This window comes from Vanellus vanellus (assembly GCF_965231255.1).
Source record: "Vanellus vanellus genome assembly, chromosome: 14".
In the NCBI taxonomy this organism is placed as follows: Eukaryota; Metazoa; Chordata; class Aves; order Charadriiformes; family Charadriidae; genus Vanellus; species Vanellus vanellus.
This window is the reverse complement of record NC_138919.1, coordinates 6,262,056-6,289,629: the sequence shown is the minus strand read 5'-3', so window position 1 is coordinate 6,289,629 and position 27,574 is coordinate 6,262,056. Positions and strand designations below refer to the sequence as shown.

Genomic DNA, 27,574 nt, shown 5'->3' with positions numbered 1-27,574 from the left:
TTTATAAGCTAAACAGCAATCTTTTTCCTAACAGGTTTCCCATGGCCCTTCTCCAGCCATGCCGAGCATGCGTGGTTGGCCAGAGACGGCAGACGGCTCTTCCTGGCACTCCTGGGTCATCCCAAGCACTGCACGTGCGGGGAGCCCCTGTCCTCAAATTACCAAAATAATATCCCCAGTGGCTGGGTCTCCATCAGTCCCAGCATAACCTACCCTTTTAAAGCTCTCAGTGAAGAGATCATTTGTGAGTATGTAAAATATAATGAAAACATGAGTGGCCAGTACATGCTTTGCAGTAAAGATGTCTGTATTTCTTCTGAGCACATGGCACAGGTGGGCAATGCTGGCCTGGTTTATGGCCATCATAAAGGCTATGTGGAAAGTCACCTGACGCTGCTGGCTTGACACGACCACCATGGTTTATGGCACATTGTTTTGCCTCTATTGTGCCTCTCCAGGAACACACTGTCCCCTGAGATTTGCAAGGTGCACACCCTGCGGTGCCTGATAGCCTGGACCTCCAGTGGCCTGAACTGACTGCATTGAACTGTTCAGTTTTACAGCAGTTGAGGATTTAGCTTGCAAAGCCTATAGCATGTTAACTATGTTATTTTTGTGATTTTGTTATTGGACTATCCTGTAGCTCCCTGGGGAGGCACTGCCTTCGCCCATTGCTGTCCTGTGTTCTCCCCACAGGATGAGCTGCTGCTGGCGAACAAGCTGATGTGTGCTCCTCTTTGGGGAGTTGCTCCAGACTGCTCTCTGTGAAAGACGAGGATATTCAGAGGATATGCTCAAGTAATTTTTGGTTCCCTTTATCAGTTTTCAGTATCTTCCTTTAACCTTAATTTCATATTTATACTTTTGGTGACCATAACAACTGCCTTTCCTTCTCTGTCTTAACATTGCTGTCAGTAATAGTGTAGCTATACAGATGTATTGTCCTGGTTGCTGTACAACAATGGTTTTAAATCTATAAAGAAAAATTAGACTTAGAATCGTTACCTTGGTGCCAACCTTTTCTATTAGGATGGGACACAATTGCAGAACTCTTCATTTACTTTACCTTACTGCCCAGTCCCCTCTGTTCTTGAATTAGCTGGCATTTCTTCCAGCTCATCATCAATGTGCTAAGATGGTGATAAACCTTACAGCAAATTATTCTGGGAGTGGGAGTGGGTAGTCTGAATTTGTGAATTTTGAATTCCAGATATATTGCAGAACCATTTTGCCTTTCTGTTACAAAATTCCTCTGAGACAAACTGAGATTGCCTACAGGTTACTTTTATCCTTTTGTGCTTCTTTCACTTACTTAACCTATTTTTCTGCTGCTCGGATTCAACCATTAAGGCTACGTGGTCCTTCAAGGAAAGATTCAAATTTCTTAACAGGGAAGCCATTGATATTTGAAGCCTCCTATCTCTTGGGAGCAGTTCCTACAGGACATCTGCAATAGCTAAACATATTTTTTTTCCTAGCATAAAAGTTAAGGAGTTGTCCCAAGCAGCAGAGGCAACACCAGGCTGCTGGCTGCAAAACATCACACAAATGCCTTCCGTTTCTAACATCCCTATTCAAGTGTCTTTTGCATAGTAAAAGCATTTAGCAACAATTACAGGCCACAAGGAGTTCATTTGTGTCATTGTTTGATATAAGAAATGCCATAACAGAGCATCTAGAAAAATCTACAGATTTTTTAAAAACGTCACCAAATGTATTTTTTGAAAAAGAATCTCTGCATCTGCTAACGCAAAGCAAGATAACAGATCTATATGGGAAGGCATGGTCTATACTTTTCCTGCTCTAATAGCAGGTCTTCCTCTGTCTTCCTCTGTTTCACTGAGTTGAACCTATTTCATATAATTTCTACGGTAATTTTTCTGTACACAAACTCCCAATTACTACAATATGCATGTAATTGGTTGCTGTGTTAGTTAATCATGTGGCCAAATAATCTCTCCATTAAGAAAGCAGGAAGAATCACACACTATCAATCTAGGAAAACAAACAAAAAGAAGATTTTCTACATAAAGATTTGTAAAGAGACTTAATTCCCTTACTCTCAAGAAAAGAGAGGGGACTGCTGCTGAACCTGGTGTTTCCTGCTCCCCTCCAGTGCAGGTTGGTCTTCCCAGGGCCATCCTGGGGATTGTCAGACGGGCTCTGGGAGCATTTGCTGGGCATTAGGAAACATATGATTTGTTATTTCATTGACCGACCCACTTCACGTTCTGTCTTTTGGAAATGGAAAGAGGTGGATTCAAACATACCAGGGAAAGAATGAGGAAGCTCCTCTGGGCAGGGTCTGGCAGAGAGCTGATGGAGCCAGAAGAACAGGAAGAACAACAACATGAGGACCAATATACCTTTCTCCTTCATGAAGCTTACTGCTATGTCTCTTCCTCAGATTCTCATATCCCCATAAATGATTCCTGAACCAGCTCCGTCTCCCTCTGCTTTCCTCACGTGATGTTTTCTGGTGGGAATTTTCAAAGTGCTCTGAAGAATTAAGCTTTGAACAGTTCTGGCCTCCCTGACAATTATAAAATTGCTTTTTTCCCCTTTTTTTCCCCAAAGCAGTGATTTTTTTTCCAAAATAATGGGGAAGGAAAAGTAAGGAACCTGAGTTGTGTGTGACAGAGAAAGAAGAGAGGGTGAGTGTGGGAGCGTAAGCATTGCACAAGGAGCATCTGTTTACACATGTCTCTCTGTGAAACACGTGAAGCACTTGCAGTGCTTCAGCCCACACCATCAACCGGGCAGAAACCCACCAGCTAGGTACACGCTGTCGTACTGCAAAGTGACGTACACGTCAAACAACTGTATCTCCCTTCAGAGCTGCACCCTGCCAGAGGATCCGGGTACGTGTCTGGGCTTCCCCACTCCCAGGAGCCCCTGTCTGTGCTATTTCACCCCTCCTTGCCAAGGCTTCCACCTACCCTTGGAAATTCCCTTCCCTTCAGGCAGTGGGTAAGCCCAGGCTTCCACTCCTGCCTCCTCCCACCACCACACTCAGCTGTAGCTCCCTCCACTCAGCCACCCATTCACAAAATCAGTGGCCATTCTTGCAACCCCTAAAAGTCAACTGGGTCCTTCCAGCTCTGGCTCCTCCACACATTTCCCCTGCTGTTCTACTGCTGTGTACATAACTACTTCACTTTCCTGTCTCCTCCATCGGGGCAGAGGAAGACTGAGGATGTTCCCTGAATTTCTAGATAGCCAGTCCTCAAGCTTTTGCCTGGCAGGGTTCAAAAATAGCTTATCAGTCTGGCCAAACTCTCCGCAGCCAGCAAAATCAGACCAACAATCTACTTGGCCTGTAGTACCTGTCACGTAGCCCAGCACCTCTCCAACACTGCCACGATCTGATGCTTAACCAAGCTCCAGTACACTTCGGACTGTAGATTAAAATCAGTAGTCTGATGTTACACTGCTTTCAGCCTTACTCCTCTCCACAGCAGAGACATCTGCTCCTCTGGGGGATCAGGTCCTAGATTGCCACTGTCGTCAGCCCAATATACCAAAGGAAAAATAACTCCGGTCTGGGTTGGCCTTAATACAGAACTGCAGCCGTCCCAGGGCTAATTCACAAAAACTGTTCTTGCTTTTGAGGGCAGTGACACCCGGCAAGAGGATGGGAAAGGTGACTAACAGTAGTGACATCTTTAGGCATACTGAGCTTTGCAATGTAGCATTTCTGGGACTGTGTGATATTGCTATAAATTATTGTTCACGAACATAGGAAATGAGGACATCGGACCAGAAAAAGTTTCCTACTTCCTTGAAACTAGTGCCTAGCTGTTGTATTGAGAGATGATCAGTAACAAGTTGGAATTATCCTTAAAAAACAACCTTTTTAAATATCAAGTTACCCTCATGCTTAAACAACACTCCCTCTGCTATGAGTAATTGTCAGCTCTCAAATTATAGGATATAGAGAGGAAGAAATAAATTGCATTAGATTTGCAGGTCTGCAAATGTGCATGTGTAAATCTATGTATAGGAATATCCCCACTAAAAAGCTGTGCATGAGCCTGAGGGTTTCAGACTCTTCCTCTTCCAGTTGTAGCTGTGCTGGCTAAAGCAATTACTGCTTTCATCAAGTCTGTGTAACCAGTACTTCAGTCCATCCTATCTCCTAATGCAGGATTGCTTCCTGCTATTTTAAACCGCTTAAGGGACAGGCTTCCACCTTTTCCCTTGAAAGATATGTCCATGATTTAGTAAGTTGCACTAATAAGACATTTTTCACATACTCAGCCTAAAGTTTTTGAAAAATAGTCTCTCTCCTCTCCTACCTTTACTCAAATTCCCAGAACAAATAATCACAGAATCACAGAATGAATGGCTCACAGAATAATGGCTCTTTTTTCTTTGTACCTGTGTAAATCCAAAATATTTCATAGAAGAATCCACTTCTGCATTAATGTATGCATGGTTTTGCCTAGTTATGTGCCAGCAGGTCAAAGGAGGTGATTCTGCCCCTCTGCTCCACTCTCGTGAGACCCCACCTGGAGTACTGCATCCAGCTCTGGAGTCCCCAACATAAGAAGGACATGGACCTGCTGGAGCGTGTCCAGAGTAGAGCCATGAGGATGATCCGAGGGCTAGAGCACCTCTCCTATGAGGAGAGGCTGAAAGAGGTGGGGCTGTTCAGCCTGGAGAAGAGAAGGCTCTGGGGAGATCTTATTGAGGTCTTCCAGTACTTAAAGGGGGCCTACAGGAGAGCTGGGAAAGGACTTTTTACTAGGGCATGTAGCGATAGGATGAGGGGGAATGGCTTTAAACTAGAAGAGGGCAGGTTCAGATTGAACATTAGGAAGAAGTTTTTCACTTTAAGGGTGTGGTAAGGCACTGGAACAGGTTGCCCAGGGAGGTTGTTGAGGCCCCATCCCTGGAGGTGTTCAAGGCCAGGCTGGACGTGGCCTTGGGCAACCTGGTCTAGTGGGAGGTGTCCCTGCCTGTGGCAGGGGGATTGGAACTCGATGATCTTCAAGGTCCTTTCCAACCTAAACCATTCTATGATTCTATGATAGTTGTGGTTAAGCTTTAATGCTGTGAACGCCTAATGAGATTCTATACTGTACTAGCAACATCCCAAACAGTATTGATTGTGAAATATCAACTGCCTAAAAAAAGAAAGTTACTGATCTATAATTTTTGCATTTGAAGAGAATATTCAGATTCTCATTCCAGTGAAGATTCTCAGTCCTGCATCTTGACTACTCAGAATGAGATAAATGCAAGCCTTTATAACCCTGAGAGGTTTGGGTGGCTTGGTACTAGTTCCAAACACAAACTGGTGGTCTCCACAACTGGATCAGCAGCTCCATGCAGCTCCCAGTTTGAGCAGGAGTTAATGTTTTACCAGAGAAATAAATTAGCCAAGAAGGGCAGAAAATAAAAGAGGATAGGAATGGGAAGAAAGTCTAACAGAACAATACAGAAGTTACAAAATCAGTATCTTATCAGCGACTCTCCAACAATAGGACAGAAGTGAACAGTCTCTTCAGATAACTCAGTTCTAGTGGGTGGCTGGCCCACTCCAGAGGTCTGTCTGGATCCTTACCCCTGGAGTGTCAGGAGGTGACAAAAAAGAAGCTATGACAATGAGAAAAGCCATGTAAGGATGCAATTGGTAGGAGAAAGAGATGGATATATAAGGCAAGTCATATTTAAAGCAAAAGGTAAGGCAACTTGGAGCAATCTCCAGCACAGCATTGCTTACTCTGAAAGATGCATGTGAGACTACAGCAAAAGAAACTCAGAACTAAGTAATGTTGTACTGCAACAGATTGAGTTTCTACTGGGTTCAACAGCCTAATTTCTATAATATTGGAAACAATTTCCACAGCACGGGACAACTAAAATACCATTTCTTGCTGTAGACCAAATCTAAATCATAGTAGCTTTATAAATACATGGAGAAAGTCCACATAGCTATCTTGCAGTTGTCTTTGATGGAAACATCCCTGAGACAAATAGTGGAGGTTGCTTTGCTTCAGATCAAATGCAGTTTGACATAATTTAAAACTTCAGGCCAGACAGGTTATAAAACCAAAATGTACTGGAGCAGCTTAGCTGTTAGACAAGATATCAGTAACAGAATTACCTATTGTGTTGATACCAAGTAAGACAGTAAGTTAGACCTTCTAATGGAATTAGTTTGCTCACATAGCACTTTACAACTAGTTTCTATCAAAAATTTAGAACTGGGGTTCATTATAAAATGCAGGGTGAAAATGGCAAAGTAGCTCAAGTCTCCTCTTTGCAGTGATTCTCAGATGAGTTCTCTGCAGCACTCTACCATGTAAAATCTAAGAGAAGGTATATAAGTGACTGATGCATGAAACTCACTTTATGTCACCACAAAAGTATTTAAGAAATCAGACAATGAGTGGTTCCAAGGAAGTCAGCAATGGCAGAGCCTATAAAGACCCTAGAACAGAGCTTTTTGTAGGAGGTTTCAAAAATACTCATTGCCATATGAACTTGTAACAAAGTCTTAAGAGTCTGCCTTGGAGTAATTCAGTTTAGGTAAAACTTGTCGGCAGTTTTACATCAAGGAACCTGACTGCTTGGATGTACTGCTTCCCATGTGTATTGGGGAAGGTCAGTCCTTTAAGTTTTGGGTTCTGCCGGACTAAATCTCCAAAGAATCAGCAAATAAAAGTGTCAGTTCTTCACTTGCAGCTGTAGGTCTTCCCAGATTTTAAACCCAGCTGAACATCACTCAAAATCTTCTGCCTTTTCTGATCTGAGGCCAGAGGTAAAAGATTTGCCTTTGTTAGAAAGGTCTTGACAATATCTTTAAATATTCCAACCTCCTGGGGCTTGATCTGTGTTGAAAGACGACTTTTGCTCCTTCAGCATCTGCTGTGGAGCACCTTTGGGACTGATTTCCTTGAAGCCACTCAGAAGCATGAAATCTTGTTAATAAAGAAGAATCCCTCTCCCCTGCCATGACAGAAGCATTCAGGTGAGGCCATGAGCTAACCCTTGGCAGAATCCTCCAGTTTGATGGTGATAGTTTATTGGGCCTATGGAGGGAAATACAAAAAAGTCATCCCATTGAGCATGTAGAAGCACCAAATTAACGCTTTTGTAGAAGATACTGCATCTTAAGCTATTAAAGAAAAGCTTCTTGAAAGTATCAAGGCACCCTGAGCATTGAGGCAGGAAGTATAATGAGTACCAACAACAGCAGTCTGCCAAAACACTGAAGTAGCCTCCAGAGAAGCCAGGGAAATCAAGTGTCAAAGCAGGTTGCTACATGCATCATATCACTCCAAGCAACAGCCTTCAACATTGGCAAAGCAGCGATGACTCTGCAAGGACTTCTTTTGCCAGGTACAGTCAGGAAGAAATGATGAGGGATATTAAATATACATATACATATATGCTCGGTGGAAAGGGCAAGTGATGACAACAGGAATCCTGTTTTCTCCTTAATGCAGCAACTGCAGACATCAAGGATCAAATCAAAAGTTAATGAAAATTATCTTACACTAAGGATCCCAGACCAAGAAGTGAATTCTGACCAGAGGCTGTTTTTAAAGATAATCGATTCAAGGGTTTTTCCAAGCATAGCATGTCTGAAAATTTAAACCGATGATTCTCTTTCCTCCCCATGCCCAACTGCTACTGACTGCACCATGCATCAGAAGCATTTCAAATACAATATGTCTAAAACTGCCCAATAGACCTTTCCCCCCCAATTTTCTCAAATTAATTAAATGGTTTATTCTTGCTAAAAAATAAGCTCAGCCAAAATGTACCCTGAGTGAAAGGCCACTTCCCTTCCACTACAGTGGACATCGGAGGGGTTGCCTAGAAAGCACAGCATGCTGAAATAATGACAGCCTGCTGTAAGCTGTGATGTTAGCGCCAAAGGAATATTTAAGTTTCATATTCAAATAACCAAGCAGCTTGTATTAAATATAATTAATATTCATCGCTAAATATTGAGAACAAATAATGGTAGTCAGATGCCACATTTGGCTTTGACTTCAGCCCTGTGGAAATGTTAATTCATGCTCTCATCTTGCCTCCCACACTCTATTGTCAGTTCTCCTATGTTCTTTAAAAGTCCAGCTTCCTAAACTCCTCTGAATGTAAACTACCGCTGATAATAGGAAGAAGTGCAATTATGTGATTCCACCCGCAAACAATTCTACCAGTTTCAGTTCCATTTCAGGATCCCAGTTAAATTCATCCTTCCTATTTTTAAGTCTTCAAATGCAATTGCCCCAGGGAGCCTTCCAGATGTTTATCTCTGTGCTCCCAGCCCCGCTCTTTCTATTACTCTAATTGGTATCTTCCTCCTCTCTGCAACATTCTGCACAATTCTGGCATTGCCGTGGTGAGAAACTCCTCCTCCTCAGACCCCCCATATAGGAGCAGTTTTCTAGCAATTAATTCTCAGTCTCTGCTGAAATATCTGTAGCAATCATTCCTCTGCACATATGCTTCTGTAAAGTACCTTAAAGAGGAGGAAAAAAAAACCCACATCTCATTTGTTTCTTATGGATTTTATGACAAAAGGCTAAAGATACCTTTTTTCATTCTGTCCTGGGTTTTTGGCTTGCTTGCACTTTGACCTCTCCAGCTTTGCAAGCTGGCAGATAGCATAGGAAAACCAGGAGGATGACAATGACAACAGGGCTGACAACTGAACAGTCAGAGGGCAGGGGTTTCTAATCAAACTACTTCTTCTTCCTCCCACTGAACTCAAATTCCTAATAATTCTTAGGAGACAACTTACTCTGCGAAAAATTCAGCAGTCACATCTCTATCAAAAGCCAAAGGGCTTTCACTTAGCAGCTTCTTGTAGGAACAATGAAGCTTCGTAATTCTGGTATTCTTTTCACACACATGCGTGCACACACACACAAAAGGGAGGGAAGACTTTTTTCCATTTTACTGGGAATTTTTGAACTGAAATCAAAACTCAAGACACTGAAGGTCACTGCAGTTGTTCTTGGATCTGCCTGCACAGAGCTCCCTGCAGGATCAGGGCTCTCATTTGGAACAGATAGAGCCATGTCTTCTAGGACCTAGTTTTATTAACTGCAAAGGAAAAGGTGTATCTTCCCAAGTTTATCTTTAACAAGTTTCTTTCTGTTATTAGTTTCGCCTTCTTTTAATTTATTCCCTCTCTAGGATCTTCGCTCTGCCACTTAAAACAAATGGATTAATTCAGTCAATGTTGTAACATTAATTTGAAGTAAAAATGCCAACTGCAGATCTCATTTGCCATGGTTTATTTAGTCATTTAATGACTAAAGATTTTGTAAGGTTTGCTTGTTAAACAGTTTACAAGAATAATCTCCAATACTGGAATCTGATCCATCCGTGCAGACTCCACTGAGTTCATTGGGTTTACCTGGGCTGATCAAATTGCAGGATCAGTTCCTACATTTGTACTGAACTCTGCCAGATTGTAAATAACACACTGAAAAGAAATCAAACTTACCCCTTAATATATGACAGATCATTTTGATATAATAGATAAATATTCGATTTAGCCATAGCATCACCTATGCTTATGCTGCCCCTGCACTGTTTTCAGTTAGTTAAACTATCAGGATAAAGTGAAGAGTGGGGTGAAGAAGAATCAGTGGCAGAGAGGAGGTAATCATTAATGTGGACTCTTGAAAGAAGGAAAGGATTTGTGGAGGCAGGTTTTTCTTCTGATGAAGGTAGAATAAGGAAGTAAGGAAATGGTACTGGATAGATGGCACTGCAGGTCTTGGGCTGATGTCTGTGCTGCCGTCAGCTTCACGGTACACGAAAGCTAAATTCTGCATCAGAGTGGGGATTTGGTGTGCAGGCAGTTAAGGTACCTTAACCAGAAAGTTTCTGTTCCTGTTGTCTTCAAGAGCTCTCTGGGCAGAGGGCAAAGAAATCCTTTGGTGTCCTCCAGAGTTGAATAGACAAGTGGCCAAATACCATTACAGGTGATACTTGCTTTTGATGTCAAAAGTCAAGAGACTTAAACAAGAAGAAACTTGCAGCAGAAATGCCACACCAGAAGAATTCACGTATTTTTCATCCCACTACTCTGTGCCACCTTTCCTTGGATGTGTCCAGTCCCACGACAGTGATGTCCCTATGGGATATGAGGCTGCATGTGCATTGCCTTTTGGGGCACACGCTGGCAATATCTGCACATGTAACTGCATACATGATACAGGCATGGCCATCGGGTTTTTTTTTTCTTAAAAAAAATCTTTTTTTTTTTTTTCTAAAAAAGATCACATAACTCACTTCTTTAATATATACACAACTCATGTTCTGGCACTGATAGTAAGTTAGCTGCTGTATGACCTGGGGTGCACGACAAGGCACTTCCTCTTTGTAAATACGGTGATCTTAAACACCTCAACTCCCTTACAAGAGGAGAGGGTGGAGAGATTATCCAAACACCCCATTACAAGCATTTTGAGAACCTCTGCAGGTAGAGGCACTTCAGCAGAACAATGCACACTGCACCGGAGGCAGCAGTTTTCTTACAGGCAATCCCTATCTTCCACTAAAAATACATTCACTTAAAAAAGGGCTGTTGCAACTATACCTAATTGCACAGATACTTTTCAGCTTCGCCTTGAGCCTTCTACTTAGAGTAAGGCTCCACTCTTACAGCTACCCTTTGTTGATTAATTACAGTTGTACAGAAAAAAGACATACCAGTAAAGTAACTCCATTCCTTATTTACTTTAGATGTATCTCACTGTAACACTTGACTTCATAGTTTACTGTGTCCAGTAAAATTTAATGAAAAAAATGAATCATTGGAATTTTCAAAGATGGGAAACAGAGAGTGGGTCACTACCTAATAGCTTAGATGTAAACGTACAACCTCTAGCAAAACAAGCTTGGTTTCATTATGAAAATTAAACTTAAATCATGTAAAGCTTTAAACTATGGGATGAATACAGATATAATGGATTTAACACCATTTATTATTAAGGAATAATGATTTATATCACTCCTTAAAAGATAATTAAATATAAATCATCAAACCAAAGATCTCTGAATTGAAAACATCCCTGAAAATTTTGTAGTTATGTATTTTACCCTAGTCTGAGGAAACAGAGCTTAGGTTATTGCACAGTCTGCCTGTCTGTCACTCTCAACAAAAAAATGATAAAGGGGTAGAAGACTGAACTAATAAATACCTGCAAACTTTGTGGAAATTGCTGGCTAATTAAAGAACCACAGAATTATTTCAGTTGGGAGGGACTTCCAGAGGTTATTGGGTCCAGCCCCCGCTCAGAGAGAGACTGAGGTTCTTTGGAGCTATTTGCAACTTTGTGGAAAGAAAAGACGTGGAAGTCGAGGGTTAGAAAATGTGGAAAATACATTTATAGGACGTGAAACTCCATTCATCCCTCTACTTGTGCAACAAGTTGTTACAGTTAAACATATACATTGCAGCCAAAAAAATTACCTAATTTTCCTGTCTTATTTTGTGCCTGTAACAACATCTTCTGCCTTTCGCCTGTTCCCTTCCTGTCTTGTGTGCTGCAGGAGGCTTGTGATTATTTTCTTCCCCACATTCAGCTTGAAGGTGTTCACAAGAGCAGCTGATCACCTGGTTTGACTGGAAGGTCTCTGATTTGTGATTGCATTAACCTAGAGCGCCCAGGACATTGGACTTGATTCTTTGGCTCCCTAAATAAAGTTTCCTGGGATCCAACTTTCACTCTTTAGGTACAAAGCAAGCCAGGCAGCTCTAGCAGTGGGGCAAAGCATCAGAAGGACCATGAACAAGGGAACAGAGAGCTGCTGGCAACAATGAGAATATTTTAACTATTTTTGTCACTGTAGTACCAAGTGTCTCTGATCGTGGATATGGGACGAAGGGAAAAAAAAACGTGAGAGACCAGAAGAGGTTGTCTGAGTGGGGAAGGCAGCCTGGTATAACTGCAGGTATGGTGCCACGAGTGCACACTCAATGTCTTGAGGAAGCACGGTGCTGGCACAGAGGCACGTTTGCATTAATGTATATTCATCCAGAAACATAGTAGAGTAAGCTGCACAAGTGGCAACCCCAGTTTTGCTGGTTTAGTGCATCTATATTAAGGGTGTGTGCTGGTGTAATTGCCCTTCTGTCATTACATGGCTATAAATTTCCTTAATTATAGACACAGCCACCTGCATGCATTATGGAGTATCATAAGTGGAGCTGGAAGTAATGTAGAGACTGGACAGGAGAGGACATCTCTGAAGCTGAAGCCAGGGCAGCAAATGGAGCCAAGCAGGAAGCAAGATCTCCTGAAGCTGCTGAGGAGCAGGGAGGAAATGAGCAGACTGGCAGAAACACCCCTGGTCCAGCTGATTCCACCGTGGGGCAGAGGATGGACGAAGCATCCTCCTCCTCTCCTTCAGCCCAGTTTTCTGTGGTTCCCTCCAACAGGTTTCCCTGCGGTGGCCATCAGGCCCTGCTGAAGACAGAGGGTATCCCAGCACAGAGGCTTTTGGGAGCAGCGGGGCAGCAGTAGGGCAGGGTGAGCCTCCCCGACTCTGCCACAGCCAGGATCTCTCACCCGCAGGGCAGAAATGCAGCGGAGACACGGGGCTCGCTCTGGTTCCTAAGGGCTCGGCCTGGCACACAGGGAGATGAACACTGGCTTGCGAGTGTTTTAAAAATAAACAGCCGGAGTTGGATTTATTTTTAAATTTCAGGGAGGCTTGGGAGCAGGTTGGCCTCGCAAAACCAAGCCTACTTCTTCAATGGCATTTTAAAGACGATAGCACCTCTTTAACTTCATCTCTCATTACGATGACTAATGCGGAGGGAATGCTGGGAGGCTGCAGGCAGTCGACAGCCCTATTGACCCCGAGAAGGCAGTAAGGATCTCCCTTGCCTTCTAATCTACCACTGCGACCTGGAGGATGAAATCCTTTGGTCAGGTACAGCTTCGCCAGATTCCCCAGTGCTTTGTGTGGGCACAAGGGCCAAGAGGGACTGGATTAGTGGACAGGATAGAGGCCTAAATTTAGACAAGATTCAATAAGTGGGTGTAGGAAATGAAAGGAAGGAGTGGAAAAGGAAGGACAAGAATAAAAGCGAGAGGAATGGATACACAGACTGTATTCATCGTGTTCCCGTTTGTGATCTTTATTTTAATTTTTTTTTTAATATCAGTAACCCTTGCCAGCGATTTGCCCAACTTTTCTGCACATGGAATTTGCCATCAGAACTACAGCAGCCGGGAATCACTTGCAGAGGGATGTGGCTGTCTAGGATGGGGTGTAACAGATTTATTAAGAAAACAGAAGGCATTTATGGAGCAGCTGGATAAATAAGTGATTGGATATCAGTGCTGGAGTAGAGGCTGGGTGAAATGCTGGCAGTAATGATACGGCCAGGCTGTTATACAAAAGGTGACCGTCCTTTCCTTCAAAGGACAGAGCTTTTGCGTCTTACACTGGAGAAAGGTGAAGGGCAGAAAGTTTCAGGAGCGAGTGGCAATGGGACAGAAATATTCAGCAGAAGTATTCTTCATGTAGTTGGGATAAAATGTTAGCATATGTTGAGATCCGGACTCCACCTTAGGCTTGGCAATTAATAAGATTTCTATTTCCTGTCTAGAAACAATTAAATCACAATGCTACAATCACTGGCTGATGGTATAAAATGCCTACTATTTAATTATTTCAGAAATGCATTTGAGATTATTAAATACACATACTTAAAATTTATTCCCTCTTAAATGTAAGTACCTGAATCAATTCTCAATAGATTTATTTTTTTCACTCACAGCTATTTTCACACAATATAAATGATGCATTGTCATATGTCTTTTCAAAACATTATAAGGTACTTTAGTCTTATAAACATTATAAAACATTATAAGGTACTTTAGTCTGTATTGTAGCTGGACTCAGAAAAGATAAAGTTCACTTAAATTAGGAATATACAATCAAGTACCTGATTGTGATATGATGGCTTCACAAAGTGGTGATACATTGTTCCTGCGTCCAGTTAATGACTGGAAAACTCCTGCCTCTCCCTTCCATACTGCCCTTTCCACAGCAAAGGATTTGTACAGATGTATTTAGCACAACTGCTGCTCCTCTAAAACAGTAGGAGAATTCAACAATTTTGGAGAATTAGCTATCTTAAAGCTCAGAGAAGTTTCTATACATAAAATAATGTTCTTAATGCTTATGATAACATCAGCTTACAGTTAACATCAGGGACTCGTTCTTTGCAGTAGTGAAATTGTTTTCCTCAGTTGATCCGTGCCCACAAACCCAGTGTCCATGGCTGAAGAATCAGGTAATAACCCATAGCCGTCTTCTTGTGACATACTGGTTCGTCCTGTATTGGGGATCACTTGTGGAGGGAGGACGGAAGGATGAGTTTAAACCTGCGTATGATTTAGGAGGTTGGAATGGAAGTCATTAGGAAAGAGCAATTTTTCTGGGAGGTAATTATAGGGAAGACTGGTGGTGGGGAATTCAAAGTTTAGGATGTTAAGAAATGAAAGATGTGCATCAATCTCTGTACGAATCCCCCTTTTTTGCTGAGATACTGTAAACGCAAGTTTAGCAGATTTGTCATGTTTTTGCCTGGGTCAATAGCAACAAACCTTTTTCAGGTTTGTAAAACATTTTTTCTTTAAACAGCTTTTGGGAATTGAGAGAAACAACAGGGAAAGTCAAGAATATACTTTTTGGAAGGCAAACTATCAAATTAACTGTTTTTAAACCCTGATCTTCCCATTAATATCCTCAATTTCCCTTATGTTTCCTCTTTCTAGCCCTGGAGTTTTACTACTAAGGTGGTGCTTCAGACTTAGAAACCATTTTCCCTCCTACCCACCCCTGCAGGCTCCCCGTGTTGCTGAGAAGGGGCCAGCTGGAGCCCAGACAGGCTGGACTTGTCCCCCAGATTGGTTTTGATTTGTTCGTTTTACAAACTAGAAAAATAAACTTCTAATTCACTTGTCTGCTTGCAGTCAGACCAGCACCGTCTGCTCGGGTACGTTTCCAGTCCCTCAGGAGGCCTGATTTTGCACATCCTGAGCCCTTCCCTTCAGAGACTGTCTGCTGCCTGGGCTCCCCAGGGCCGTGAAGTAAATACCGGGCTGTTTAATGCAACCCTCCACAGCCTCCCAACTCCTCTTTCACCCCTCAGTGAAGTTGCTCCCTCCATTGCTCTGACCCCAAACTGGACCAGCCAGGTGGTATTTATACATCCGCAGGGTTTCCATCAGAGGAAAACAGATAGGACTCTTCCCTGAGAGGGACCATGTCCTCTATACAAGGCACATGACGACCAGTGGCATCCAGGCAAGGAACAGTCTTGTTTACAGCAGATTTCTCTCTTTCCACGTCATACAAATACGTCCTTCACCTGCCTGCCTGTGCCCCACAAAGTGCGGCAGCCCAGGGATGCGGGTGCCCTGTCAGGAGTCACCTCAGATGTGGCCAGCGCGGGTGCCCCCCGCCTGGCCGTGCCCCGGCTCCCAAGAGGGGCCTGCCAGGCCCCGCACCACAGCCCCGCAAGGGCCTCAGCGTGTCTGCAGAGGGCCCGGAAGCCTCCCGAAGCCCGGAGGGAGCCCAGCGGGCCCTGAGGAGGCCCGCAGCCCCCCTGCAGGCCCCGGCTGAGGGGGGCGCCGCCCTCGGCCGCCAGGAGGCGCGCGGCGGCGGCGGGGCGCGGCGCGGGCGGGCCCGGGCTCCCGCAAAGGCGAGCATCAGGTGGAGACGGAGCCCCTGCGCCGCGCCGGGCCGGAGGAGGAGCGGGTCTCCGCCGCAGCGGCCGGGAGGGCTCCGGCGCCTCGGGCAGCGGTGACCGCGCGGGGACGGACCCTCGGCGGCGGCCGGGCTGCGCGCAGGTGGCGGCGGCCTGCGGGGAGGCCGCGGCGCCGCCGGCGCCCGGGCCCGGCCCCTCTGGCCCCGCCCCTCCGGCCTCCTGTGGCGGCGGCGGCGGCGGCAGCGGCTGCTGTTCCCGGGGCGGCCGCGGCGCTGCCTCCCCCTCCCCGGCTCGCTGGGCTGCCCCTCATGCGGATGTGACATTTCACGGCGTTTACCGCAGCCGCCATTTTGAGACAGAGAGCGCTGGCGGCGGCGGAGCGGCACCAGCGCGCCGGGGCACAGGCAACGGGGGCGGCCGGCGGGCCGGGAGCAGCGAGCCGGGCGTCGGCCAGCGGCTGTGCCGGGGCGCTGGGGGGGGCGGGAGGGCAGAGGAGGGGCCCCGCGGCGCCTCCCCGACTTCGCAGCGCCGGGGACACCTCGCCGGGGGAGGGGGAAGCGCCGGGCGCCGTCGCCGCCGGGCCCTGACTCCTGATCTCCCGTCCCCCCCCCCCCTCACCCCCTCCCCTCCTCCCGGTCCCCTCCCCTCCGGCCCCCGGGGAAGCCGCCACCCCCGGCCGGTCCCTCCTCCCCACCCCTTTCCCCCCAGACCGGGTGCCGCCGCCGAGATTGGGCGAATAGCGAGCAAATACGTGCGCGTCTCGCTGCCTCCGCCGGCTGCCCGCTCCCTGCCCGCCGGAGCCCAGCCGCAGCCCCCCGAGGCGGGTGCCCACTCCCGGCCGCTGCCCAGGCCCCGCCGCTCCTCCGCCCCTTCCCCTCCCGACACAGGCCTGCAGCCCCCAGCGGGAAAGGCCCAGGCCGCCGCCGCCGCCGAGCCCCAGCCGCAGCCCGACATGAACCACCATCAGCAGCAGCAGCAGCACCAGAAGCCCGGGGAGCAGCAGCTGAGCGAGCCCGAGGACATGGAGATGGAAGGTAAGGCCAGGGCCGGGCAGGGCCCCGCGCCCTCAACTCTGAGGAGAGTTTCCCCCCCCGCGCCCCCCTGCCGTGCTGCCGGGGCTCCCCCGCCGCCGCGTCCCCCTCGGCGAGCTCCCGTCCTCCCTTCGCGGTAAACACGCTCCCGGCCCTCCCTCTCCTCCGCTGCGAGCAGGGCCGGCCGCAGCTCGTCGTCCGGTGCCCGGCCGCGGCCAGCCCCGGCAAGCCGGGGTCGCCCCTCCCGGGGCGCGGGGAGCGCTGGCCGGCGGCGCTTGGGCGGGAGCGGGGCGCGGTGGGGGGGGACACGCGACACACACACGCGCCGGGGAAAGTTGCGGCGGTGCGGGGCCGGGGGAGGCGGCCCGGGGGGGCTCCGCAGGAATTTGCATGGCGGGAGGGGGAGGGTGCGGGGGAAGCGCGGCTACAAAAGGGGACCCGCTGCCCCGGGGCGAGGCGTGCGGCCGTGAGCCCGGACCTTCGGCCTGGCGGGCACCGGCAGCCTCCCGCCGGGCGGCGAGGCCGTGGGGGCGGCGGGGGCGCGCAGCCGCGCCCCGAGGGAGGTCCGTCCGGCCTTGGTGTGGGGGGAGAGGGCTCCGTCTTAAAGTAGTTGTGATGCCGGGGGAGGGTTTGGCGTTCTTGGGGGCAGGGGGGTGGCTGTCCCGAGGGCTGCCCGGCCCCCGAGCGCTGGGCAATGGGGCCTATCCCGGCCCGCCGCCGGCGTCCCCCGCTCCCGCCGCGGGGCGGGCGGTGGGCTCCAGCCCTGCCCTGCCCGGGGCCGTGCGGGGCGGCGCGGCCCGGCCGCTCATTGTATGCAGGCAGCCACGCTGCTCGCCATTTTTAATTAACCCTCCTCTGAGGGTTATTTACAGGAACGGCTGGCGGCCGGGCCTAGCGCGGGGTCGGCGGGCTGCGCTGGCCATGTGTAGCGCCTGCACAGCCCTCGGCCCGGATCCTGCACCGTCATGCAGTTGCGCTGGTTTCATAAAGGAGGCACTACATTTTCAGGCTTGTTCCCTTCTCCCGTCCGGTGTGGTCTCCAGCGGTGCCTTTAGCGTTGTTTTTTGTTGTTGTTGTTTTGGGTTTTTTTTGCATTGTGGTGTTATTTTTATACACTGTCCCCGCTCCTCCTCCTCCCCTTCCCCCTTTGAACAACATCTTCCGCCTGAATTCAACGATGTAAAATTATTTTGGGCAAACATACGGTGGGATTTTGTTCCCTAAGGAAGGGCAGCCACGCTATGCTGCTCGTAGTGATGGTATTTGACTTGGAGGTCAAACCTACCAACTACCTAAATATCGTTCAGAATGCCTCGCTGCGAAGATGCCGGTTCTGTTACGGCCGTTTTAATCAACAGCGACATAAATATTCACCAACAGAAGATATTTTGCTTGGAAACATTACAATCGACTTAGCAAATGTACCTTTCTGCTAAATAATAGCCATTGAAATCAGGAGGAGAAAAGGTGTTTTAGTGGAAGTTTGTCACAGTGACTGTGAGATTACATTTCAAGATTAGAAGGTCATTACATAAAGCCTTGTTTTCTTAAACATAAATCTCCATTTCATAAAATAATAGCTAAAACTTAGTTACTATCAGAGAAACCGTTTTTCTTTTTGTTTTAGAAAAATCTCCAAACTGGTGTTTATATACTGTGTGACAAATATGTAAAAGGAGGTGATGTAAAATATACCTCCTATTTTGTTTGTATGCATACAAATATTAGCATCTTGTGGGTTACATTTTCCAGCAGATTGTTTGATAGCCTTTAGCTGTCTGCTTTTTTCTCTATGTCCTTTTCAAGTCCTCTAGGATATTGACTGTATTTAATGTTTTTATTTTGATTTTTATGGGCTTGATGCTTTACCATGCTGGGCACACTGAAACACTGAACATCTTTATGCAGTTTAAGGTGTCCTGAACTTCTCTGGATTGCATTCCCTCTGTCAGTGGGGATAGAGGAGTCCAAAATACATGTGGAAGTCCCTTTGATAGTTGTGGAAATCTTACGCTGGTGGCCACCTCCATTGGAGGTGTGAGGAAGGAGTCTCTGCGTATATCAACATAGTGATGTTGAGAATACAGCATTATCTCAGCAATCTATTTGACATCTATTAGGCCGTACACGGCTGATTCTGGGTGATACTATGAACGTGCTAATTTGTTGGAGTTTACAGAACCGTCCATTTATGCAAAAACAAAACCAAAAAAGTTTAGCCTTTGGAGTTCTTTTTTGAATACTTGATTTTTCTTGAGAATTGTGTTAAGTTTACAATGTTGCAGAGATCAGTTTGATGCTAACTTTTAATAAAAGGTGACATCACGGGTGTATATTCCTTTAGTGTGTAAAAGAGTGTTCATCATCGTAATGTATGGGTGTTTCTGCTTTCTTGAGAGGTGATTTCAAGCAGTGAGGAAAATATTTAATAACATGTAGTTAGCTTAATTTTAACATGCACAGAACAGTGTCGGATGGCATTCTTCAGTGAGTGATCACGTTAGATTTAGGAGGTATGTGAAGAATGTGCAGTGGAAAATTGCACATCTTTATTTTGAATTATGTGGAGGTTTGCTTATTCTGTGTACAGCTGTACTAGACGAACAGTTTTTGATGAGTGAAATAACTGTTTCAGATATAGTAATAAAAGTGTGGAATTAAACTCTTTAGGATTAAGTCAGATATGGTATTTTGAGCGTCTGCTCCCACGTCCCTGTTTTTCTCCTTTCCCTTATGACTAATTTACTCTTCCTTGATGACCTTATGGACACTTTGTGTAAATGAAAGTAGTACTAGACAGGGCTATTGGACTTCAGGAGGGAGGAAGATGTTTCCTTTAGGAAGAAAAAATACTTAATCTCTGCATCATGAAGGAAAGAAGCAATGATGGCCTTGATGAGGGTCAGGTACCTGCTCAGTGGGACCAGGTGGGATGCATTGATCACCCACTTGCAATACATTAGCTAGAATGCTGTAGTGTTTCAAATCGCCTCTTTGTGTATTTAGTCATATGTTACCTGTGGATGTTGTTTGTAATCAGCTGTAGCCTTACTGAGACTTGGCAGTAGTGATGTGTGGACAGAGAAAGTTTAAATTCGTGAGAACTGTCAGAAGAGGTTGCGTCCCCTCGGCTGAAGGCAGCCGCTTCCCTAGCGGAGAGTGCAGTTGGACAAGCGCAGCATTTGCTACTACTCGTCTTCATCTCATGTGCCGCACCAGTGACTGGGTTAGTGCACCTCCCTGTGACTATAAAGTCATCAAAATTAAAAACAAAAAGTGGGGTTTTAAAATGTAGTTTAGGTTTTTAATTTGGTTCACCCTGCAGCCCTGTTTAGTGTTGTATGAATGTGGAGAAGGTTTGGCATTAAGGCAGGAAGCAACAAGAAGCCCTGCTTGAGGTGGCATGGATACTGGCAATTATCTGGCCAAATTCTGTCACTAGTTGCGGATTTTGTGTGCACCCTTCATCCATTGCTGCACAAAAGCATGTGATTCTGGCTGCTGTGGCTGCCCTTTGGGCCGAAACAAAGTGGGAGTGTGCACATGAGCTGTTGGTGCCCAAGTTTTAGATAAATGAACAGTTTAGGGTGGCGATTAGTAAATTATCTTGTAGAAATGCTGAAGAGTTTATTTGTATGCTAAATAAATTTAGTGGAAAAAAATAATAGTTTTTCTGTACTGTAAGTAGGGTGTGGGGGTTGCTTTGTCATGCAAAGAATTACGGCTGTTTAGTTGCTAGTGAGTTGCTCTAGAAAGTGTAATTGAATCCAAGTCCCGATACTTTATATATGCTTCCTCTGTAACGTCTTTTCACAAATGTGTCTGAACTTCAAAGAACTTGGCTTTATCCAAATCTACAGTTACATATTTCATGAAGTTCTTTCATGGACAGTCTCATTTGCAGCTTAATAACTATACATTACCCTTGTTTATAGTTTGAATCTGGTATTTGTAGGTTCAGCCTCTGCCCATAGTTCCTTACGTACGTGTTTCGCATTATGGAAGTTTCTCTCCCGAAGTAGCCAGCACAAGTTTATTGAGACAGTGTCACAGTCTGTGAACATGCAGTGACTGGGAGTTGAGGTTGCACACTTGTGTTCTCCTTGTGTCAGTTCTGCAGCCTCTCAGGTGATGCTGTCTTCTAAGTTTTTCCCTAGTTAAGGCAATTTAAAGTTGGGATTTGAATTCTAGGTGAAATTATGCAAGATATTTACACAGAACAATGACAACAAAAAAATTTGATGTGTCTGTGTGTGTATGTGAAAGGTTTAAAACTGCACTTTCCTGCTGTTTCCATGCAATGAAAGGTCTGTGTTACTTGCTGTTCATTCCTGCTTTGCTCAGTACTGGTAGAAGTTACTAGATTTCTGACCCACTGTGTGATACTGGTCTCAAGTGTTTTGTGTTTTGTTTGGTTTTTTTTTTTTTTTTTTTCCTGCCTTCTGAATCCTTACTTCCCTCTTGTATTTTGTCCTCATTAGTATTCTCAATTCCTGGCAATTTAATATAATTTGCATACATAACATGGTGTTCATTTCTTTTTTTGCCTGCTTCCATGCCTTTCTCCTGAAGGCTTGTATCCCTCTTTTTACCTGAGCTTCTTCACCGACTTCTGTATTGCTTCTAGCCAGGTTGTGATAAAGTGAGGCTGTATGTTTGAGAGGAGAATATGCAGACTAAATTCATCATACGACTGTGGCTTTTTTATATGTTCTTCCTGCCCCTTCCCCTCTCCAGCCTTGACATTTTTCCATGAAAGAGATGATGCTGAAGTGAGGGGAGATAAAAATGCTGATGCAGCAGACAAGCAGCAAAATTAAGTTAATCCTGAGGTTATATACCTAGGGCAAAGAACCAGGCCTGGCCTCTTATTCCCAGTAATGACAATGTTTAATTCCTCTGGAAACAGCATGCTTGGCCTTGGGTAAAGATGTGCATTGCATCGTTCTCAGATAGCCACTTCATGCCAACTGAGAGCGGCAACGATGACTTTTGAAGAGTGCTATATCTAGAGTTTCTTCCCTGCATTCTTCATGAACTGGCTGTTCAATAGGTCATCAGATTTAGTAAACTTTCTGTGAAGTGGAAATAGTGGAATAGTGGAAAATGTGTGTAAATTTCAGAGGGAAGCATAGATAGTGTGCTATTCAGGATGAACTATATGGATCAGACTTCTTTACTCCACTCCAATTGTTCCATTCTATTGACTGAATTCAGAAGAGAAGCAAAATCTGCTCCCTGTCATTACTAGGTAGCTATACTAAGAAAAGTAGCAAGTTCTGTGTGTAAAAGTAATATAAGCCCAAACTTTAAAAAAACAGATGGAGATAGTTGTTTGAGACTAGCTGAATCAGTTTCATTACTGCAGAATAATTTATCACAAGAAAATCTAAACAGTGCATCTAGCCTGTAGCAGTTAAACCAGTTTAGCCAGTACATCTTGCATGACATCATTCAATATTTGGGGTAAGGGTGAAAGTGAACTGGTTTAGAGCTTCTGAAGCATCCAATTTTTCTTAAATGATAGTAAAAATAGGGCATTGTTTGCTTTAGTTTTTCCTTTGAGGTGTCTCAGATCAGTTGCTTTAATTTAACTTTGTCTCTTGTGGCTGTAGAACGTTGATTGTGAAGGAGTGAAATATTGTGTGGCTTACAATAAAAGGCATTAGTAAGCCATAGCAAGTGTGCTTTTTCCCATCAAATACATATGTATATTAATATATATAAAATCCACTGTGTGCTAGTTTGACATTACCAGCAACAGGATTGACATTTGTTATAAAGTGTCCTGGCAAGTAGATTGGGGGCTGGAGACTGGCTGTCTTATTTGTTAAGTTATTAAATATGCAATGCTGTTTTCTGAAACTTTTTTTTATTGGTCGCTTAAGATAATGTGTTTTGCTCCAATGGTTTTCCCATTTTAATTTGATACACTAGCAAAAAGAGTAAGAATGCACCAAATCAGTGGCAACAGTTGTAGCATAATGTATCTGTGCATATTGTTGCAGGCTTAGACTTAACACATTTCAATATTTCTGCTAAACCAATTTTTTTTCAGCTTGGCTTACTGACTGTAGTAAAACAAGCTCTGTAAGTTTAGAAACATTGAATGGAGTTTGAATGACTTGCCAGTTAAATGAGGAATGGTCAGCTTGGAAATAATGCTTTATTCTGACTTGGATTTGCCTAGTTTCCCTAGAAGGCTGAGATTTTGTCAACTAGAAATAATTAAGCTTCTGGAAATTAGTAGGTGGATTTTGAAAATATTGAAACCATACTAAATATTTGCAATTTAGGAAAGACAAAGACTGTGTTAGTCTTTTACCATAGTGCCGAGGAATCTTTGGGATTCTCTTCAGAATATAAAACCACATTTGAAGACTGTTTTATATTGGATTTACTATGTATCTAGAATAACGCAGCTTGATTGTTCAGCGTAACAGCATCTGCATATCCCTTAAAAATATGGAGATTAAAACTAAGTGGTAAATTTTGATAAAACTAAAATTCTGTGATGTAATCAGTATAGCATATCTCAGTTTGTGTTTTTAATTGCTGTTTGGCAACTGTTTTAAACATTACCAAAAGAAGTCATTCCTGACCCATTTAACAGTGAAGACTTAAACAAAACCATCATGCTTTATAACATCAAACATCTTAGTAGGCTGTTCAGTGTCTGCAAACCTGGAGTCCTCCCTGACTGCAGTTGTAAAGTGAGCTCCAGAGTGATGCTGCCCAGAGAGGATGTGCCAGGAGCATCCTATTTAAATTGGGGAAAACACTAGTACCTCAGCTTATTCTTGTGTATATGCTGATATGTGGAGATAGACAGTCTTCCAGGTGTCCTGAACATCTCGGGGTTTTCCGCATCGAAACCAGTACCTTAACTTGCACAACTTGCATATTTCAAGCCAGAGGAAGACCATGTGGATAGTGAGCTGGAGTGTCCTATGAGAAGAAAGTTCAAAATAGATTTTTTTTTTTTTTTTTTTTACAATACTGCAGTGTTTTGCAGCTGAGGAGAGGTGATTTTTTTTTTTTTAATACAGTCACACCAATTTGATATGAAATGTCATAAGAGTGCTGAAAAACAGAACTTGGAGCTCTATATTTCGTATGTTAAGGGATTGAATGCACTCTGGTAGAACTTATTTTAAATGCAGAAATCTCTGAAAATTCTTAAGGTCATTTTTCATAATTTCACTTTTCCTAGTGTAAATAGGAAAAGATGTGTAGGAGTATCACTGGTGTTCACCATGGTTCTAAGCTTGATCCTATGGTGATTTTACAAGGAGCAACTGTAAGGATGTTCTTAAAAAATATGGCATCTCCAGCTGTGCGTGTGTGTTTTTGTAAAGATTTAAGGAAAATTTTGTTTTAGGGCTCTAAATGTGATATTATACTAATACAACAATTGGATTAATTTCTGTTGAGCTGTGTTTAAAAAGCTTGTGTTTGTTCACAACAGAGATTTTCCTTTCCATATGTTTTGTTGAGTTATTTTCTAACATCCCCGATACAGTTTGGCAGAACTTTGATGGAGATTCTGATAAAAGTATGAAGGTGCAAATGCCTACTAAAACTTGGCAAAGGTTTTACATTCCACATTCATCCTAGTGGGTTAATATTCTTACTGTTAGATAGATCAGGCAGGGATTAGCGGTGTAAATTTGTTTCCTAAAATGGCTGATCTGTGAATTAAAAATGTACAGACTTTACATCTGTAGTAAATAAGTTAATAAGTTGCTATATGTAAACATTATTTAAGAGAAGGGAAACTATATTTTTAAGAAAAGAAACAGACTTCCCAGTATAAGATCAACACAATATTCTGTGACTAGATAGGAAATTTTTGGTGTAAAACTTGCTGCTGAGTCATGAAAGTACTGGATAAATTGTGGACTACAGTTTTAAGTCTAGGCCATGTGATGATCTGTCTGCACTCTGGAGCATCTCAGTGTGTGGTTGCCCCATGCTGGCGGTCGCTTGGGATCCAGCAGTGGCTTGGGGATGCTCTGGAGGCTGGGGGAAAATCTGACCGTCTAGTTGGTTACAGGAAAAGAATGAAGAGATTAAAAAGTGTTTGGGAGTGATCAGTTCCTTTTTTTTTTCCTTTTTTTTTTTTTAATCTTAGTCCCCATCTGAAAATACATTTTGTTTTAGGAAGTCAAGGTGGAGTTGGCAATCCTAGTACTGGGGCATGGTGGTTTCTGCATCATCTTTGGTTCTCTTCAAGAACAGAGATCACTTCATTTGTAGGTGGGGAAGAACTTATATTCTCCCTTCCTGCTTGTAAAGCCCAGGCAGTTCTCCTCATGCAGCCGACTGCTGTTGCTATTCAGTAGTCTTGAAATGTGCCTCAGTTACGTATCACTAGAATATTTCTGGTAACTGTAATCAGGTAACAATTTTTAGACACAAGTTTGCCTTCACAGAGTGTCTTAACTATTCCATTTAGATTAATGCTTGGTTTGCTTCCACCACAGATGTTAGAGCTGACTAGACACTCTGGTGTTGGATAAGTTTAGAGGCTTCAAGTCAATGTGAAATGTACTTTTTTTTTAAAAGGAAATCTGCTTAAGCAGAGGCTGCGTGAAACCTCTTTTATTGTTCATTAAATCAAGCTAAGGATAGTTAGATTTCCTTCTTCACTGGGAGTAGCAAGGAACTGACCTCTTCTAAAGAATTTTTCACCTGGTTAAGTGTTAGTTGTTTAATATTGAAGGGTGAACCTAATTTCTGGAGAACAGTAGATACTGTTAGAAGTTTGAACACAGAGATAACTCAAATGTGTTTCTAAATTAGATGAATTAAACAGTGGGTCACAAGCCACATGCAAAACGCTCCTTGCTAGTAGCGATTACAGTAGTGGTGTTTCACAATTTTCTTCTGCTTTCCTTTCCCTCTTCTCATTCTTCCTGTGTGGGTTTTATCTCCTCTGTTTCAGTCTGACTGTTTCAGATACTTCTTGGACTTCAACCCTGTGCCAGAAAAAGTCACTTTAAAAACTAGTATAACACTTTGCAGTATTCCTGTCATGCCATGAAGGTAGTAACCATAAGCGTAAATTTTGGGGGTTTTCTTTTTTTTTTTTTTATTCTCTCCCCTTTCCTGCAGCTGAGGAATTAAAAATAAGCAGCAGTAAAATCAAATCAAAATCTGCCAGAAAGCAAAACTTACTAATTTTTTTTTTTAAGTAGTTTATTCTCTAAGTTTAACTGCAGGATTTGATAATAATTGTTTCTGTCTTCAAATGTATTGCTTCAGTTTCATATTGATTTTAATGTATTTTCTTGTTCTTAGCAGATTTGTCTTGTGTGTTTGTTTTTTTTTTTTTAACCAGTTTTGTTCATCGGGCTTGTGGTTTGGCTTACAACCTGTGCCCCGAAGTATATTGTCTAAAGTAGGAGAGGGTTGGTATGGGAGGGATAGGATCCTTGCTGGGAAGGATCTTTGGGGTTTCCCTCTGAAGGAGGGAAAGCTGTGCAGCTCCTTTGCTTACCAGTGGAGCCCTGCTGGGGAAACCCTCTCTTGATCTTGATAGCAGCACAGATTAAGGGGAAAAATAATTAGAAAGTTGCACAGAAGTGGATCTCGTTTCACCTGTGTCAGTTGCCTGTCCATAAGCAGCCTCGTGCAGCCTTTACTTTGTTCTGTCCGCTCTGCTTAGCTGGAGATACGTAGTGAAACTGGTGGGTTCTCCAGTCCCCCACAGCTGAACAAAGAGCTGAGCTGTCTGTGGGGCAGAACAGGGTGCAGAGCGGTGAATGAGCACGCTGGCATTGCCGCTGAAGAAATGCGTGTGGAACCGCAGCATCTGTCTTCAGACTTCTAAACTTGGGATAAAAACATTTCAGCTTTATTGGTCGGTGACCTCTCTTGCTGGATTAAGAAAACATTCTAACTAATTCTTTAAGACCTTTCAGCAGCCTTCAATTTAATGAACTGAGAGGTGTTAACATTAATGCAGCGAGAGACTATGCCTCAAGTGGTTCTCTTCAGTATGTTTATTTGTCGGTTGTCTTACAAATTATGCATGTCCCAGAAGCGTTTGTATAAATCCATATTGCAAACTAATAATGAAGATGAATCAGAATTTAGATACTTTGTGGCACCTTTGAAGAACAAAAACTGCAGTCAAATCCAAGAAAAGTGCTTGGTTGCTTGAAGTATAGAATGGTCAAGGTGTGAATGTGAGCCACGGGAGCCTTCCTAATGTTTGTGTGTCTAAATGTGTAAACGCATGCTTTTGCTAGTAGACTTATACTAGTAGCACTGAATTCAACACAGAGCACATCTTCAAGGCCTGTTTTATTCAAGATTATTGTTACCTAGCTTTTGCTTAAATTAGTGGATGCCTGCTTGCAGTTAACAGGTGTGCGTGCTAGACCTCTCTGGAGTCAGAGGCATCAAACTTCTCCAACATCCAAGGAGTGTTTCTTAACTGGTATGGTGTCGGGTGGCTGTGCTGTGCAGCAGTCCAGCTGAGGGTAGTGCCTGCAAGAAAGAGGACTCTAACCCAAAACTGAGCACAGGCTGCAGGGAAGGTCCTGGACTGTGGTCTGGGCACCAGATTTCCTTATATCAGATGACTTTTATATGCCACTGGGAGCCAGGAGAAGAGTTTGTATCTAGTTCACTCTGCTACAGAGAAGAGGTATCTTCTAGAGCAGGTTTTTTTGACCTCTGTGCCTCCCTTTTGCCTCCTCACTTGCACTGACACAACTGTGTGGGAGCACATGGTAAATGAGATGAATGAAGACATCTGAATTTAAAATAACTTCCTTATTTTGGGTTTATTTTTAACCTAGCTCAGTTCACTGGTCTGCTTTAT

At 44.2% G+C, this 27,574-nt stretch overlaps 1 protein-coding gene across 1 annotated transcript in view; it reads left to right on the top strand.

Annotated features, from left to right (window-relative positions):
* Positions 1–16,117: 16,117 nt before the first annotated feature.
* Positions 16,118–27,574, top strand: part of USP7 (ubiquitin specific peptidase 7) — a 77,802-nt gene continuing 66,345 nt past the window's right edge. The window contains exon 1 of the mRNA XM_082490595.1: positions 16,118–16,743. Within this exon, the coding sequence (XP_082346721.1) occupies positions 16,662–16,743 (82 nt within the window). The 5' untranslated portion in view covers positions 16,118–16,661. The remainder of the gene's footprint in view (positions 16,744–27,574) is intronic.